Consider the following 19,019-nt stretch of genomic DNA (forward strand, 5'->3'; position numbering starts at 1 on the left):
GGAAGTGACAGCCCAGCACTACAAAATGTAGAAACCCCTGATGCGGTGGATCTATATGCAAGTACACCTTCTTGAGACCTAGGGTGGTGAGAAATTCTCCTGCTTGAACCGAGGCTATGACTACTCTTAAGTGTCTCCATGTGAAAGTGGGACACTCAGGAGACAGCAGTTTAGACCTCTGAGATCTAAGGCTGGATAAAAAATGACTTCTTTTTTGACAATAAAACAAACATAGTATCTGCCTTGTCCCTGTTTGGCCTGGGGAACTGGAGCACCAGCAAGGAATCTATAGTGGCCTGAAACTCGGCCACCTTGGATCCCTTTCAACAAGATGACTTCAAGAAGAAAGGAGCAACCAAGCGGGAACTCCAACTTGTAACCTTCTATAAGAATATCCAGAACCCACTGGTCTGACATGATTTTAGCCCACTCCTCTTAAAGGCATCCTCTCACTGGAGGAAGAATGGACCATGCTCGCATCATTACGATGTTCTTGAGGCATAGGGTAATCAGAGGAGGGAGAATGAAGGGAAGACTGGCATGACAAAGCGGAAATTCTGACCAAATTGCTGATGATCAGGCCTGTACCGTCTGTCTCAAAATAGAGATCGAGCCCCCTAAAAATGGATGACCATAGCCCTTCAGCTTATCCTCTGGCAATTGCTGTGGCTTAGTTTCTCCAGTTCTTTCACCAAGTTACTGAGATCTTCTCCAAACAGCCACTTGCCCTGACAAAGCAGTTTAACTAGACATGACCGATGCTGCTTCTACTGCCCAATGCCGCAACCATAGTTGCTGTCGTGCCAGTACAGCCAAAAGACATACTGAGGGCTGTAACATGTCATAAATAGCATTCACCAAGTAGGTAGACCCATTTCCAGCTGGGCGTTAGAGCGCCTGTTTATGTTGCCGACTGCCGATATCACGTCAGGCATGTTTTTGCCATGAACAAGCTGCACACTTGCTTGAAGGCCCAAAGAGGCCACTTCGAAGGCTTGTTTCGGCAAGCCTTCTAGTTTCCTATTTTGTAGGTCTTTTAGGGCAATGTACACTTCCACGAGCAAGGTGGTCATTGTCACCGTCAAACAGGTAGCCCACCCTGGAAAGCAGCAAGGTGAAATTAGATCTTACCTGCTAATTTTCTTTCCTCTAGACCCTCCAGACCGGTCAAGACGCGTGGGTTATGTCCTCCTACCAGCAGAGGGAGACTGAGAAACACTGAGCTTTTGAATATTGTATATATAATCTGTGCAGTACATCCACTAGCCAGTATAAAACTAACAAAGCAGAGAAACGATAACACTAACTATAATGAGCAACCCTGTACGTGGTCACTGCCAATTGGACACTTTATTTCTCTTACTGTGTCCCTTTTTTGTGTGTGCTTCCACAGGTGGACTACCAAACACCGTCACACCTGTCCAGACTCAAACCAACCAAACTGGTAAAACAGACAAAGTAAACCTCCTGGCCTAAAATACATAAAGACAGACAGGGCGGGCCTTGACCGGTCTGGAGGGTCTAGAGGAAAGAAAATTAGCAGGTAAGATCTAATTTCACCTTCCTCCACGACCCTCCAGACCGGTCAAGACGCATGGGACGTACCAAAGCAGTAAATATCCTACGGGCGGGATCCACGAAGAAAAAGAGGTCAACACTGCAGCCCCAAAGCCTGCCTCTTCCTTGGCATGCACATCAATCCTATAATGCTTAACAAAGGAATGCAACGAAGACCAAACCGCCGCTCGACAAATATCCAATGGAGGAATCATACTACTCTCCGCCCAAGAGGCTGCCATTCCCCTGGTAGAATGGGCCGAAAACTCCTTAGGAACCAAGCGACCTTTTAGCAAATAAGCCGAAGCAATCGACTCCTTTAAACCACCTTGCTATCGTTGCCTTGGAAGCTGCCGCACCCTTTTTTGCACCACCATGAAGAACGAACGATCAGAAACTCTATACTCCCGAGTTCTGGCAATATAACAACGCAAGACTCTCCGCACATCCAACTTTGCCAGACGACGCTGCTCCGCATCCCCCGCAAAATTACCCAAAACTGGCAAGGAAATTACTTGATTAACATGAACCTCTGAGACCACCTTGGGCAAAAAGGACGGTACTGGCCGCAACGAAACCTTTTCCTTGGAAAAAGTAAAAAAGGGTTCTCTACAAGACAAAGCATGAAGTTCCAACACCCTCCGAGCTGAAGTAATAGCCACCAAGAAAACAGTCTTTAAGGAAAGATCCTTGTCCGAAACAGAAACCAAGGGCTCAAACTGTGGCCTAACCAACGCATCCAGAACGAGATTCAAATCCCATGGAGGCACCATCCGCCGCCGAGGCGGCCGCAGCAGCTTAACACCCTTCAAAAAACGAACATCATCAGGACTAGAAGCTAAAGACTTCCCCTGAACCTTCCCCCGAAAACAGGACAAAGCTGCCACTTGTACTTTTAAGGAGGACAAGGCCAGACCCCTGTCCATACCATCCTGCAAAAACTCCAATACATCCGTCACCGACGCACGAAAAGGAAGAATCTGTCTACCTGCGCACCAGTGCTCAAAGATTCTCCAGACCCGGACGTAAGCCAACGAAGTAGAATGCCTACGAGAGCTCAACATCATGGCGATGACTCTGGACGAAAAACCTCTTTTTAACCTGTGCCTCTCAAGAGCCAGGCCGTAAGCGAGAACCGATCCGGATCTGGCATAACTATCGGTCCCTGACACAACACCACTGAATCTGACAACGGAAGAGGGTCCACTACCGCCAGCCGTACCAGATCTCCGAACCACGGCCGACGCAGCCAATTCGGGGCTATCAAGATCACCCGTCCGGGGTGCCGAGCTATGCGTTGAACTACGCGTCCGACTAACGGCCATGGAGGAAAAGCATACAGCAGCAACTCCTGAGGCCAGGGCACCTGAAGAGCGTCGATCCCTTCCGCACGAGGGTCCCTCCGACGACTGAAAAAGCTCGGAACTTGAGCATTGCGGGCCGTTGCCATCAGGTCCACCACTGAGCTGAGTCCACCGACCTTGAGCCACTTGCCCCAGACAATGAGCTCCCCAGCCTTGTAGACTGGCGTCTGTGACGAGGACCACCCACTGCGGGGCCTCCAACGGCATTCCCTTTTCCAGATTGCTTGTGTCTAGCCACCACCGGAGACTGAGGCGTGGGATTACTGACAGCTGAAGACGAATGTCCAACTCCTGACACAGTGGTGACCAACGACTGAGAAGAGCTAACTGCAACTGCCGCATGTGCGCCCGGGCCCACGGAACTACTTCTATGGTGGCCGCCATCAACCCCAGGACTTGCAGATACTCCCGGGCCGTCGGTGCTGATTCCGCCAGAAACAGACGAATCTGACCCTGCAACTTGCGAATCCGGGGACCGGGCAAGAACACTCAACCCTTCTTGGTATCGAAAAGAACCCCCAGATATTCCAGAGACTGCGACGGCACCAGATGACTCTTGCCGAAGTTCACTACCCAGCCCAGAGACTGAAGAAACTGTACCACTCGAGCAGTAGCCATCTCACTCTCCGACCTGGACTTGGCCCGAATCAGCCAATCGTCCAGGTACGGGTGCACCAGAATACCCTGCCTCCGCAAGGACGCCGCCACTACCACCATAACCTTGGAAAAGGTTCGGGGAGCCGTTGCTAGTCCAAAAGGCAGAGCACAGAACTGAAAGTGCTTCCCTAATACCGAAAAGCGAAGAAATCGCTGATGAGCGGCACGAATAGGAATGTGGAGATAAGCTTCCGACAAATCCAAAGACGTTAGAAACTCTCCGTCCTGAACCGCGACAATGACTGACCGCAACGTTTCCATGCGAAACGAGGCAACCTTGGGGGCTGCATTGACTCTCTTTAGATCTAAGGTAGGCCGAAAGGCATCCTCCTTCTTCGGAACCACAAAATAGATCGAATAGCAGCCCAAGCCGCGCTGAGCGAGGGGAACAGGTACCACCGCCCCCAGCATGATAAGACGAGCCAAAGTGTCCCGCACTGCTGCCCACTTGAGCCTTGAATGACAAGGGGACTCCAAGAATCGTTCGGGCGGTGAACTGTCGAACTCCAGTGCGTATCCGTCTCGCACCACCTCGAGAACCCACTGATCTGAAGTGATTTGGACCCAGCTCTGGTAAAAAAAAGACTCAGACGAGCTCCTACCCGAACCACAGCCTGGGCCCGCACACCTTCATTGTGAACTACGCCCCGAAGCCTGACCTCCCGCGGAAAAGTCACGCCCTCCGCGACGACTCCCACGAAAGGACTGGTGCGCTGGAAGAACCGACCTCTAGAAGCCCCACTAGACCTCCCTGGCCTATACCGACGAGCCTCCTGAAACCGACCTCGGGAGGATGTACCCCTGGAAGCCGCCTTAGGACGAATATCCGGAAGACGAGGGGCCTTGGCATCACTGAGACCTTTCACCAATTTATCCAATTCCTCACCAAAAAGCATGGACCCCTTGAAGGGAAGAGAACACAGCTTAGCCTTAGAGGCCGCGTCCGCGACCCAACCGCGTAACCAGAGGGCCCTACGCTCCCCTACTACCATAGCTGTATTTTTTGCCGAAGCACGCAATAAATCATAAAGAGCATCCGACAAAAAGGACGATCCCATCTCCAGCTTGGCTAACTCCTGGACCCCCGAGGAACCAACCTCCACCGAATCATCCAGAAGTTTCTCGGCCCAGCGAAAACACGCCCGAGCTACTAGGCCCCCACACACCGAGGCCTGCAAGGCAAGAGCTGACAGATCAAAACTACGCTTGAAAAATGATTCAAGCCTCCTATCCTAGGGGTCACGGAGAGCGGTATCTCCGTCTACCGGGATTGCCGTGGCCTTAGTAACTGCCGTCACCATGGCATCCACTGTGGGAGCCTTAAAGGAATCCCTATCCTCCTGCGGAAGAGGATAAAGCCTCGCCATGGCTTTCGCGACTTTACATGGCGCATCTGGAGCATTCCACTCCTGAAAAACCATATCCCGGAGATCCTTGTTCATGGGGAAGGACCGGGCTTTCCTCTGGATACCTTTAACTAAGGGATCCACCTGTCTAGCCTCCCCCATGGCTACCTCTGGCTGATCAAACTTAAGGGTGGCCGACACCTGATCTATAAGCTCAGACAGCTCATCCCTGTGGAAAATACGAACCACCGAGGGACCCTGCCCAGGAATCAAGCACTCCGCATCCTGCGAGCCTTCAAACCCCTCTGGGTCCCCAAGCTCACTAAGCGCCACATCAGAACCACCCGGAGAAAAGAACTCCCCGTCATCTGACCAATCCACCCGTGGTCTTTCTGCTAGCGAGGTACTAGCCCCTTCCTCCAATTGGGGGGGTCCCGTCCTCCATGCTTGATAGAGGGTCCACACAAACTCAGGGGGAAAGCCAACCCCTCCAGGAGCCTCCGACGGGCCTTTTGCAACCAAAACGGGGGAAGCAAGCCCAAAAACCACCGAATCCGCAGTGCGCGCCGCCGACAAAATGGCGGACATTCCCGCCAAAACCGGAGCCGTCGCTGATGTCCCAAGCGGCATCCCCGCTGCCCCAGCAACTCCTGAAACTGCTGGGACCTCCGCAGTTAACTCGGGGGGAGCTGCCGCCACCTGCTTTGGTTCGCCACAAAGACGACACTGCGCTCCCGGGGATTCAACACCGCAGCGCGCGCAAGCGCAACACCGAATCAGTTTGCCCGCCATCTAAACACGAGGGCAAAAACCACTGCTGCGCGAAACGGCCCCAAAATCTCTCACACACTCAACACACTCGCGCTGCTCTCACGCTCTAACAAAGAACTGAAACTCCGTTCGTTCCGAGCAGGAGAAAATTCACTGTTGCTCTTAAAGAAACAGGAACATAAATTGGCAGCTGAGAATTGTGAGGCACTCAAGGCTACAGTACTAGGAAAGCAGCCGAGGCACAAAGCTGCCAGGATCTCAAAACAGAGAGCAACACAGAGGGAGGGACCCAAATTAGGTGTGACACCCCAGGGGGAAAACACTGGGCCCCACCAGACCCAGGGCCCCGAAGCACTTAATCATTAATATGATTTTTTTTTTTTTTATACACACGTACAGGGTAAGCCAAGAAAAGAAAATGGTCAGGAAACCAACAAGTCCCCGTGACCTAGTCCAAACTACCTCACCAGACTATTGAAGACTGCACAGGCTGTCCTTTTACCTCTGCTGAGACTGAGAAAATACTGGCTACTGCACAGGTTACCTTGGCATATTAGCATGCTGCACTGAATCTGAAGATGTGCTGTCGCCGCCCGTTTCCTCCATGTCCAGTGGGATTCCTGACTTGCACGTACTGCAATGCCCCGATGCTGGCTGGCAGGTCCCAAGGCAAGAACACTGATTGCCTACACAGGAGTCACCATTAATCCGGACTGTTACAAGAGCACCTTGTGTCCCTAGTGAGAAGTCAAGATCCTTCCCCCGCACCAAGCAGAACTTGCAGCCCTCTAAGTGGTTCCGAGTCAAAATTTTAGTCGTACTTACCATTGCCAACCGCCTCCCCCCCCCCCCCCCCCCAAAAAAAAAAAAAAAAGTTCAGGCTACATGAATTTTACCATCCATGAGAAAGGCTCAGGACTGATACTGTCCCACCCTCGTCAGCAAACTTTTTTTTTTTTTTAAAGTTGTGCTGGAAAAGGAGAGCTGCACAGGAGAAAGGGGAGACATGAAGGGAGGAAAGAAATTTTGTAAGGCACCAAAGACAGGGATCTGAAGACCTCCAGATATAACTCTGCAGACTCAAGCCACCCACAAAGCTCAACTGGGGACCAGATGACCATATGGACCATAAGAAAAAGAACTCAGAACCAGAGGCTGAAAAGTGTATCCTTCTACCTGCTGGAGACAGAAAATACTGAGGAGATGGACTGGATGCAAGACTCTATATCTACCTGCTGGATGATGGACACAACTATCTCACAGATTCTGGAATAGTGGGAAGCTACGTAATAGAATAACTTCCAATGAAGTCATCACACTCCCCACAGGGCACAAGAACCTTTCATACAGTGAACCAGCTGACACTTCCTCCCCACCTCCGAGCCTGAGCTGCATACTGCCCTCACCTCTTGTGTCATCGGGGGTCGTTTTGGTGGGTTTGAGACAGGCGTCTGTGTAGCCGGCAGCGGCTGCGACTCCGGCAGCTGAACTGTCAATGCATCGGTACTGTGGAAGGAGAGAAGGCCAGTATTTCTTTTTTTTTTAATGTTTGAAAATTTTTTTTATTAAAACACGTCAAACAAATCCACAAAGAACATAATTTTACATACTTTCCCCCAACAGCCACCCCTCCCTCTAAAACATACAAAGCAAGTCTCAGAGGGCCTGGACTCTGATGGCCCCCAAGACCATATCAACCCAAACATTCATAAAGTTGCCCCCACCCCACCTCCATATGCTAGAAGCCAACTGGATAACAGGAGCAAGAGTGGACATTATGTTCACCATTTATAAAATGTTGACAATCAGGCTACGGCCCTAAGAGCTTAGATTTGTAAATAAAGGTTCTAAATCAATGTAAAGAGCTACATAGCCTCCCAAGTTGCCAAAAGGTGCAACTGATTCCTCCAGTGTCAATAGGCCGGAGGCTTATCAAGTAGGAACCTTGCATCCCATGCCCCAACATTCAAATCAAAAATCTCCTAATCAGTGCCCAGAAATTACAAATTTGAGGGCAATTCAAAAAAAAAAAAAAAAAAAATCCCAAACATGGTTAATAAATAAATAATGGGGAGATTGACAACACTTGGAGCAGCAGAGAGGGTCTGAGAGTACCCCCACATGGGTCAGCTCAAAGGACCACCTGATACCCACATTCTCTCAGTCTTGCGTCCATTGTTAGAGCTGGGATGCTCCTCAGAGTGGCCACAGCATTCCAATCTGCCAAGGGTGCTCTTGAGTCGGCTGCCCATCTGCTCTTCAGTGTTGTAAAATCTTTATGGGGTTCCTTCTCAAGGGTTTTGTTAAGCACCGAAACTGTAACGTCAGCATCTGACATCTCCTGAAAAAAAATCCCATAGCTGGGCCCCCCATTGGCAGCCTAAAAGTGATTTATTCAAAGAGGCTATATAGTGCTTACCGTATTTTTCGGACTATAAGACGCACTTTTTTCCCCCCAAATTTGGGAGGAAAATGGGGGGTGCGTCTTATAGTCCGAAGGTAGCGAGGTCCGATTTCGGGATCGCCCTCCCCTACTCACGTCACGCGATGTTCCCTGGTGGTCTAGTGACGTCGGGGCAGGAAAGAGCCCCCTCTTTCCTGCCCAGCGCGCTGCTCTCCGTCCTCCTGTATGTTGCCTGACGGTCTCGGCGAGATTCAAAATGGCCGCCGAGACTTCAATTCTCTGCGGCCATTTTGAATCTCGCCGAGACCGCCAGGCAACATACAGGAGGACGGAGAGCAGCGCGCTGGGCAGGAAAGAGGGGGCTCTTTCCTGCCCCGACGTCACTAGACCACCAGAGAACATCGCGTGACGTGAGTAGGGGAGGGCGATCCCAAACTCTGACAAGACGCACCGGAGCACCTAGGTTTTAGAGGAGGGAAAAAGGAAAACATTTTTTTTTCCTATTTCCCTCCTCTAAAACCTAGGTGCGTCTTATGGTCCGGTGCGTCTTATAGTCCGAAAAATACGGTAAATTTGGGAAAAAGCAAAGTGGTTTCTCCAAGTGACTACCACTCAGGTCTGTAACTCTTCAAACGGAAGTCACTGTCTCCCACCAGCAGGTGCTCCAAGAGTGATATGCCTCGCTGCTCCCATAAAATAAAAGTGGGATTGTGAAACCCTGGTGGATTCCCTCCCAAGCTACCAATCAGCACACCCCACACCTCCCTTAGTGGACAAAGCAACATGCTCCCTTTTAAGTGACAAGGTATCTGGGTTGGTCTATGATGTAGCAGGGAATAAAAATTATAGGGGGCAAAATAAGTGTGTTCTAACTCTAAAGGGGTGCGAGTCTGAGAGTAACAGAACCAATCTCCCAAATGATACAGTCAGCACACCTGATTGTAGAGCCCCAGTCCACCTCCCCCCCCCCCCCCCCCCCCCAGATTCCAACTGCCCAAACAGATAGGCTAATGTAACCTTCGGTTTCCTGTGAGCTCAGCAGAAACGACTAAATAAGCGATAAAGAGAATGCTACATACCTGTAGAAGGTATTCTCCGAGGACAGCAGGCTGATTGTTCTCACTGATGGGTTGACGTCCTCGGCAGCCCCCTCCATCGGAAAGTTTACTAGCAAAGGCCTTTGCTAGTCCTCGCGCGCCCATGCGCACCGCGCTATGCGCGGCCGTCTTCCCGCCCGAAACCGGCTCGAGCCGGCCAGTCCAGTATGTAGCAAGACAATACACTTCAAGGGAAGACTCAACTCCAAAGGGAGGCGGGCGGGTTTGTGAGAACAATCAGCCTGCTGTCCTCGGAGAATACCTTCTATAGGTATGTAGCATTCGCTTTCTCCGAGGACAAGCAGGCTGCTTGTTCTCACTGATGGGGTATCCCTAGCCCCCAGGCTCACTCAAAACAACAACCATGGTCAATTGGACCTCGCAACGGCGAGGACATAACTGAGATTGACCTAAAAAATTTACCAACTAACTGAGAGTGCAGCCTGGAACAGAACAAACAGGGCCCTCGGGGGGTGGAGTTGGATCCTAAAGCCCAAACAGGTTCTGAAGAACTGACTGCCCAAACCGACTGTCGCGTCGGGTATCCTGCTGCAGGCAGTAATGAGATGTGAATGTGTGGACAGATGACCACGTCGCAGCTTTGCAAATTTCTTCAATAGAGGCTGACTTCAAGTGGGCTACCGACGCAGCCATGGCTCTAACATTATGAGCCGTGACATGACCCTCAAGGGCCAGCCCCGCCTGGGCGTAAGTGAAGGAAATGCAATCTGCTAGCCAATTGGATATGGTGCGTTTCCCTACAGCCACTCCCCTCCTATTGGGATCAAAAGAAACAAACAATTGGGCGGACTGTCTGTGGGGCTGTGTCCGCTCCAGGTAGAAGGCCAATGCTCTCTTGCAGTCCAATGTGTGCAGCTGACGTTCAGCAGGGCAGGAATGAGGACGGGGAAAGAATGTTGGCAAGACAATTGACTGGTTCAGATGGAACTCCGACACGACCTTTGGCAAGAACTTAGGGTGAGTGCGGAGGACTACTCTGTTATGATGAAATTTGGTGTAAGGGGCCTGGGCTACCAGGGCCTGAAGCTCACTGACTCTACGAGCTGAAGTAACTGCCACCAAGAAAATGACCTTCCAGGTCAAGTACTTCAGATGGCAGGAATTCAGTGGCTCAAAAGGAGGTTTCATCAGCTGGGTGAGAACGACATTGAGATCCCATGACACTGTAGGAGGCTTGACAGGGGGCTTTGACAAAAGCAAACCTCTCATGAAGCGAACAACTAAAGGCTGTCCTGAGATCGGCTTACCTTCCACACGGTAATGGTATGCACTGATTGCACTAAGGTGAACTCTTACAGAGTTGGTCTTGAGGCCAGACTCAGACAAGTGCAGAAGGTATTCAAGCAGGGTCTGTGTAGGACAAGAGCGAGGATCTAGGGCCTTGCTGTCACACCAGACGGCAAACCTCCTCCAATGGAAGAAGTAACTTCTCTTAGTGGAGTCTTTCCTGGAAGCAAGCAAGATGCGGGAGACACCCTCTGACAGACCCAAAGAGGCAAAGTCTACGCCCTCAACATCCAGGCCGTGAGAGCCAGAGACTGGAGGTTGGGATGCAGAAGCGCCCCCTCGTCCTGTGTGATGAGGGTCGGAAAACACTCCAATCTCCACGGTTCTTCGGAGGATAACTCCAGAAGAAGGGGGAACCAGATCTGACGCGGCCAAAAAGGAGCAATCAGAATCATGGTGCCTCAGTCTTGCTTGAGTTTCAACAAAGTCTTCCCCACCAGAGGTATGGGAGGATAAGCATACAGCAGGCCCTCCCCCCAATCCAGGAGGAAGGCATCCGATGCTAGTCTGCCGGAGGCCTGAAGCCTGGAACAGAACTGAGGGACTTTGTGGTTCGCTCGAGATGCGAAGAGATCCACCAAGGGGGTGCCCCACGCTTGGAAGATCTGTCGCACTACCCTGGAATTGAGCGACCACTCGTGAGGTTGCATAATTCTGCTCAACCTGTCGGCCAGACTGTTGTTTACGCCTGCCAGATATGTGGCTTGGAGCACCATGCCGAGACGGCGAGCCCAGAGCCACATGCTGACGGCTTCCTGACACAGGGGGCGAGATCCGGTGCCCCCCTGCTTGTTGACATAGTACATGGCAACCTGGTTGTCTCTGAATTTGGATAATTTGGTGGGACAGCCGATCTCTGAAAGCCTTCAGAGCGTTCCAGATCGCTCGCAACTCCAGAAGATTGATCTGTAGATCGCGTTTTTGGAGGGACCAACTTCCTTGGGTGTGAAGCCCATCGACATGAGCTCCCCATCCCAGGAGAGACGCATCCGTGGTCAGCACTTTTTGTGGCTGAGGAATTTGGAAGGGACGTCCCAGAGTCAAATTGGAGCAAATCGTCCACCAATACAGGGATTTGAGAAAAACTCGTGGACAGGTGGATCACGTCCTCTAGTCCCCCAGCGGCCTGATACCACTGGGAGGCTAGGGTCCATTGAGCAGATCGCATGTGAAGGCGGGCCATGGGAGTCACATGAACTGTGGAGGCCATGTGGCCCAGCAATCTCAACATCTGCCGAGCTGTGATCTGCTGGGACGCACGCACCCACGAGACGAGGGACAACAAGTTGTTGGCTCTCGCCTCTGGGAGATAGGCGCGAGCAGTCCGAGAATCCAGCAGGGCTCCTATGAATTCGAGTTTCTGCACTGGGAGAAGATGGGACTTTGGGTAATTTATCACAAACCCCAGTAGCTCCAGGAGGCGAATAGTCATCTGCATGGACTGCAGGGCTCCTGCCTCGGATGTTTTCTTCACCAGCCAATCGTCGAGATATGGGAACACGTGCACCCCCAGCCTGCGAAGTGCCGCTGCTACCACAGCTAGGCACTTTGTGAACACCCTGGGAGCAGAGGCGAGCCCAAAGGGTAGCACACAGTACTGGAAGTGGCGTGTGCCCAACTGAAATCGCAGATACTGTCTGTGAGCTGGCAGTATCGGGATGTGTGTGTAGGCATCCTTCAAGTCCAGAGAGCATAGCCAATCGTTTTGCTGAATCATGGGGAGAAGGGTGCCCAGGGAAAGCATCCTGAACTTTTCTTTTACGAGATATTTGTTCAGGGCCCTTAGGTCTAGGATGGGACGCATCCCCCCTGTTTTCTTTTCCACAAGGAAGTACCTGGAATAGAATCCCAGCCCTTCTTGCCCGGATGGCACGGACTCGACCGCATTGGCACTGAGAAGGGCGGAGAGTTCCTCTGCAAGTACCTGCTTGTGCTGGAAGCTGTAAGACTGAGCTCCCGGTGGACAATTTGGAGGTTTTGAGGCCAAATTGAGGGTGTATCCTTGCCGGACTATTTGCAGAACCCACTGGTCGGAGGTTATGAGAGGCCATCTTTGGTGAAAAGCTTTCAACCTCCCCCCGACCGGCAGGTCGCCCGGCACTGACACTTGGATGTCGGCTATGCTCTGCTGGAGCCAGTCAAAAGCTCGCCCCTTGCTTTTGCTGGGGAGCCGCGGGGCCTTGCTGAGGCACACGCTGCTGACGAGAGCGAGCGCGCTGGGGCTTAGCCTGGGCCGCAGGCTGTCGGGAAGGAGGATTGTACCTACGCTTACCAGAAGCATAGGGACCAGTCTTCCTTCCCCCGAAAAATCTTCTACCTGTAGAGGTAGAGGCTGAAGGCTGCCGGCGGGAGAACTTGTCGAATGCGGTGTCCCGCTGGTGGAGAGACTACCACCTGCTCGACTTTTTCTCCAAAAATGTTGTCCGCACGGCAAAGCGAGTCCGCAATCCGCTGCTGGAGTCTATTCTCCAGGTCGGCGGCACGCAGCCATGAGAGCCTGCGCATCACCACACCTTGAGCAGCGGCCCTGGACGCAACATCAAAAGTGTCATAAACTCCTCTGGCCAGGAATTTTCTGCACGCCTTCAGCTGCCTGACCACCTCCTGAAAAGGCTTGGCTTGCTCAGGGGGAAGAGCATCAACCAAGCCCGCCAACTGCCGCACATTGTTCCGCATGTGTATGCTCGTGTAGAGCTGGTAAGACTGGATCTTGGCCACGAGCATAGAAGAATGGTAGGCCTTCCTCCCAAAGGAGTCTAAGGTTCTAGGGTCTTTGCCCGGGGGCGCCGAAGCATGCTCCCTCGAACTCTTAGCCTTCTTTAGGGCCAGATCCACAACTCCAGAGTCATGAGGCAACTGAGTGCGCATCAGCTCTTGGTCCCCATGGATCCGGTACTGGGACTCAATCTTCTTGGGAATGTGGGGATTACTTAGTGGCTTGGTCCAGTTCGCAAGCAATGTCTTTTTCAGGACATGGTGCAAGTGAACAGTGGACGCTTCCTTAGGTGGAGAAGGATAGTCCAGGAGCTCAAACATTTCAGCCCTGGGCTCGTCCTCCACAACCACCGGGAAGGGGATGGCCGTAGACATCTCCCGGACAAAGGAAGCAAAAGACAGACTCTCGGGAGGAGAAAGCTGTCTCTCAGGAGAGGGAGTGGGATCAGAAGGAAGACCCTCAGACTCCTCGTCAGAGAAATATCTGGGGTCCTCCTCTTCCTCCCACGAGGCCTCACCCTCGGTGTCAGACACAAGTTCCCGAACCTGTGTCTGCAACCTCGCCCTGCTTGACTCGGTGGAACCCCGTCCACGGTGGGGGCGTCGAGAGGTAGACTCCCTCGCCCGCATCGGCGAAGCTCCCTCCGCCGACGTAGTCGGGGAGCCTTCCTGGGAGGTGGCCGCGGTCGGCACCGCACGCGGTACCGACGTCGGGGACCTCAACCTGGGTGATGGGCCAGCCGGCGCCACGCTCGACGGTACCGGAGGCGCAAGCACCGCCGGTACCGGAGGGGTAGGGCGCAATAGCTCTCCCAGAATCTCTGGGAGAACGGCCCGGAGGCTCTCGTTTAGAGCGGCTGCAGAGAAAGGCTGAGAGGCCGATGCAGGCGTCGACGTCAGAACCTGTTCCGGGCGAGGAGGCTGTTCCGGGCTGTCCAGAGTGGAGCGCATCGACACCTCCTGAACAGAGGGTGAGCGGTCCTCTCGGTGCCTATGCCTGCTGGGTGCCGAATCCCTCGGCGACCCAGAGCTCTCGGTGCCGACATGGGGAGGAGACCGGTGTCGATGCTTCTTCGACTTCTTCCAAAGCATGTCACCGGAGCTCCCCGGCACCGACGAGGAGGACGTAGAATCCATCCGTCGCTTCTTCGGGGCCGAGACCGAAGAGGGTCGATCCCGGGGGGGCTGTACCGCAGGAGCCCTCAGGGTAGGAGGAGACCCACCCGAAGGCTCACCGCCACCAGCAGGGGAATGGACAGCCCTCACCTGCACTCCTGACGATGCACCTCCGTCCGACGACATCAGCAGACGAAGTCTCGGTACCACCGACGTCGATACAGTCGCCCGATGCCTCGGCGCCGATGCAGAGGTCCGATGCCTCGATGCAGTCGATGGAGCGGCAGCCAAGGAAGATGGTCCGGACGCTGACGACGTCGATGCACTCGATGCCTCCGGTGCCGATGCCGACGAAGAGCCCGAGAACAAAACGTTCCACTGGGTAATCTCGCTACCTGAGTCCGCCTTTGTAACAGGGAACACAGACTGCAGTTCTGAGGGCGGTGCTGGGCCCCTAGACACTGAAGACACGCAGAGTGCCTATCAGTGAGCGAGATTACCTGGGCGCACTGGGTGCACTTCTTGAAGCCGCTGGAAGGCTTCGATGTCATGGGCGGAAAAATCACGCCGGCGAAATCAAAAGCCGAAATGGCGAAAATTGAAGCACCAAAATTTAGAGGGAGAAAAATCTCGACCGAGGCCAAAAGAGGCCTACCCCGACAACGAAAGAAAACTTACGGGGCAAAAACTAAGAAATACGGGAAGGGCAGAAAACCCGAAAGGGTCTTCCGTAACACTACCGGAGCGCTTCCCGAACTTTTTCCAAGGAAAAAAGGACAAAAACACGTCGAAAAGGACGCGCGAGGTCGACTCTCTGGGGCACGAACGGCGTAACACGACCGTACCGAGTGCAGACGAAAGAAGACTGGCCGGCTCGAGCCGGTTTCGGGCGGGAAGACGGCCGCGCATGCGCGGTGCGCATGGGCGCGCGAGGACTAGCAAAGGCCTTTGCTAGTAAACTTTCCGATGGAGGGGGCTGCCGAGGACGTCAACCCATCAGTGAGAACAAGCAGCCTGCTTGTCCTCGGAGAAATGCTTTTCAAGTCCTTCTGCAATAGATGCAGTTGCAAGGTCTATAGAGCATAGAGCTACTGGGGGGAAGGTGAAATTAGGCCTTACCTCCTAATTTTCCTCTAGATCCTCCAGACCGTTTAAGACACTTGGGTTATGCTCGCCTACCAGCTGGCGTCTGTGACGAGGACCACCCACTGCGGGGCCTCCAACGGCATTCCCTTTTCCAGATTGCCTGTGTCTAGCCACCACCGGAGATTGAGGCGAGGGATTACTGCCAGCTGAAGACGAATGTCCAACTCCTGACTCAGTGGTGACCAACGACTGAGAAGAGCTAACTGCAACTGCCGCATGTGCACCCGGGCCCACGGAACTACCTCTATGGTGGCCGCCATCAACCCCAGGACTTGCAGATACTCCCGGGCCGTCAGTGCTGAGTCCGCCAGAAACCGACGAATCTGACCCTGCAACTTGCGAATGCGGGGACCCGGCAAGAATACTCGACCCTTCTTGGTATCGAAAAGCACCCCCAGATATTCCAGAGACTGCGACGGCACCAGATGACTCTTGCCGAAGTTCACTACCCAGCCCAGAGACTGAAGAAACTGAACCACTCGAGCAGTAGCCATCTCGCTCTCCGACCTGGACTTGGCCTGAATCAGCCAATCGTCCAGGTATGGGTGCACCAGAACACCCTGCCTCCGCAAAGCCGCCGCCACTACCAACATAACTTTGAAAAACGTTCGGGGAGCCGTTGCTAGTCCGAAAGGTAGAGCACAGAACTGAAAGTGCTTCCCTAATACCGAAAAGCGAAGAAATCGCTGATGAGCGGCACGAATAGGAATGTGGAGATAAGCTTCCGTCAAATCCAAAGACGTTAAAAACTCTCCATCCTGAACTGCGACAATGACCGACTGCAACGTTTCCATGCGAAACGAGGGAACCTTGAGAGCTGCATTGACCCTCTTTAGATCTAAGATAGGCCGAAAGGCATCCTCCTTCTTTGGGACCACAAAATAGATCGAATAGCAGCCCGAGCCGCGCTGAGCGAGGGGAACCGCCCCCAGCCTGATCAGACGAGCCAAAGTGTCCCGCACTGCTGCCCGCTTGAGCCTCGAATGACAAGGGGACTCCAAGAACCTTTCGGGAGGCGAACTGTCGAACTCCAGGGCATAGCCGTCTCGAACCACCTCGAGAACCCACTGATCTGAAGTGATTTGGGCCCAGTTCTGGTAAAAAAAAAAAAAAAAGACTCAGACGATCCCCTACCCGAACCAGAGCCTGGGCCCACACACCTTCATTGTGCATTACGCCCCAAAACCTGACCTCCCGTGGAAAAGTCACGCCCTCCGCAACGATTCCCACAAAAGGACTGGGTGCACTGGAAGAACCGACCTCTAGGAGCCCCACTAGACCTCCCTGGCCTATACCGACGAGCCTCCTTAAACCGACCTCGGGAGGAAGTACCCCTGGAAGCCGCCTTGGGACGAAAATCCGGAAGCCGAGGGGCCTTGGCATCACTGAGACCTTTCACCAACTTATCCAATTCCTCACCAAAAAGCATGGACCCCTTGAAGGGAAGAGAACACAGCTTAGCCTTAGAGGCCGCGTCCGCGACCCAACCGCGCAACCAAAGGGCCCTACGCGCCCCCACTACCATAGCCATATTCTTTGCCGAAGCAAGCAATAAATCATAAAGAGCGTCCGACAAAAAGGACGATCCCATCTCCAGCTTGGCTAACTCCTGGACCCCCGAGGAACCAACATCCACCGAATCATCCAGAAGCTTCTCGGCCCAGCGAAAACACGCTTGAGCTACCAGGCCCCCACACACCGAGGCCTGCAAGGCGAGAGCTGACAGATCAAAACTACACTTGAGAAATGATTCCAGACTCCTATCCTGGGGGTCACGGAGAGAGGTACCTCCGTCTACCGGGATTGCCGTGGCTTTAGTAACTCCTGTCACCACGGCATCCACTGTGGGAGCCTTAAAGGAATCTCTATCCTCCTGCGGAAGAGGATAAAGCCTCGCCATGGCTTTCACGACTTTACATGGCGCATCCGGAACATTCCACTCCTGAAAAACCATATCCCGGAGATCCTTGTTCATGGGGAAGGACCGGGCTTTCCTCTGGATACCTTTAACTAAGGGATCCACCTGTCTAGCCTCCCCCATGGCTACCTCTGGCTGATCAAACTTAAGGGTGGCCGACACCTGATCTATAAGCTCAGACAGCTCATCCATGTGAAAAATACGAACCACCGAGAGATCCTCACCAGGAATTAAGCACTCCGCATCCTGCGAGCCTTCAAACCCCTCTGGATCCCCCAATTCACTAAGCGCTCCGACAGAACCACCCGGAGAAAAAAAACTCCCCGTCCTCTGACCAATCCACCCGTGGTCTTTTTGCCAACGAGGTACTAGCCCCCTCCTCCAATTGGGGGGGGTCCCGTCCTCCATGCCTGATAGGGGGTCCACACAAACTCAGGGGGGAAACCAACCCCTCCAGGAGCCTCAGACGGGCCTTTTGCGACCAAAACGGGGGAAGCGGGCCCAAAAACCGCTGATTCCGCAGTGCGCGCCGCTGACAAAATGGCGGACATTCCCGCCAAAACCGGAACCGCCGACGATGTCCCGAGCGGCGTCCCCACTGCCCCAGCAACTCCCGAAACTGCCGGGACCTCCGCAGTTAACTCGGGGGGAGCCGCTGCCACCTGCTTCGGTTCGCCACAAAGACGGCACTGAGCTCCCAGGGATTCCACACCGCGGCGCGTGCGACACCGGAACAGTTTGCCCGCCATCCAAACACAAGGGCAAAACAAAAAACAATGCCGTGCGAGCCGGACCCAAAATGCTTTCACTCACTCAACACACTCGCGCTGCTCTCACGCTCTAACAAAGAGCTGAAACTCCGTTCGTTCCAAGCAGGAGAAAATTCACTGTTGCCCTTAAAGAAACAGGAACATCAAATTGGCAGCTGATAATTGTGAGGCACTCAAGGCTACAGTACCAGGAAAGCAGCCGAGGCACAAAGCTGCCAGGTTCTCAAACAGAGCAGCATAGGGGGAGGGACCCAAAATAGGTGTGACACCCCAGGGGGAAAACACTGGGCCCCACCGGACCCAGGGCCCTGAAGCACTTATAATGATTTTTTTTTTTTTTTTTTTTTTAAACACACGTACAGGGTATGTCAAGAAACAGAAAATGGTCAGGAAACCAACCAGTCCCCGTGACCTAGTATCCAAACTACCTCACCAGACTATTGAAGACTGCACAGGCTGTCCTTCTACCTCTGCTGAGACTGAGAAAATACTGGCTAGTGGATGTACTGCACAGGTTATATATACAGTATTCAAAAGCTCAGTGTTTCTCAGTCTCCCTCTGCTGGTAGGAGGACATAACCCACGCGTCTTGACTGGTCTGGAGGGTCGTGGAGGAAGTGCGCCTTGTTTCGCCAATCAATAGGCTGCTTCAGGAAGGGCACTCCAGTGAATCTTGGCACGGACTTCTCAGCATCACAAAACAGTCCATAAAACTTTATTGCATGCACTAACAAGATGGCGCCGGTGGAAAGACGCTTGATTGGCGAAACAAGGCGCACTTGTTGAAGGGAGATACGGGATGGTGTCAATTTTTCAGACTAAAACAGATGAATCCAACTACACGATCTTC

General features: G+C 53.1%; 1 protein-coding gene across 1 annotated transcript in view; it reads right to left on the minus strand.

The window, feature by feature from the left end:
- The window catches only part of PRRC2A (proline rich coiled-coil 2A), a 215,053-nt gene that overhangs the window by 124,956 nt on the left and 71,078 nt on the right, over positions 1-19,019 (minus strand). The window contains exon 4 of the mRNA XM_030197354.1: positions 7,102-7,201. Coding sequence (XP_030053214.1) covers positions 7,102-7,201 — 100 coding nt within the window. The remainder of the gene's footprint in view (positions 1-7,101; positions 7,202-19,019) is intronic.

This window comes from Microcaecilia unicolor, chromosome 3 (genome assembly GCF_901765095.1).
Source record: "Microcaecilia unicolor chromosome 3, aMicUni1.1, whole genome shotgun sequence".
Taxonomy (NCBI): Eukaryota; Metazoa; Chordata; class Amphibia; order Gymnophiona; family Siphonopidae; genus Microcaecilia; species Microcaecilia unicolor.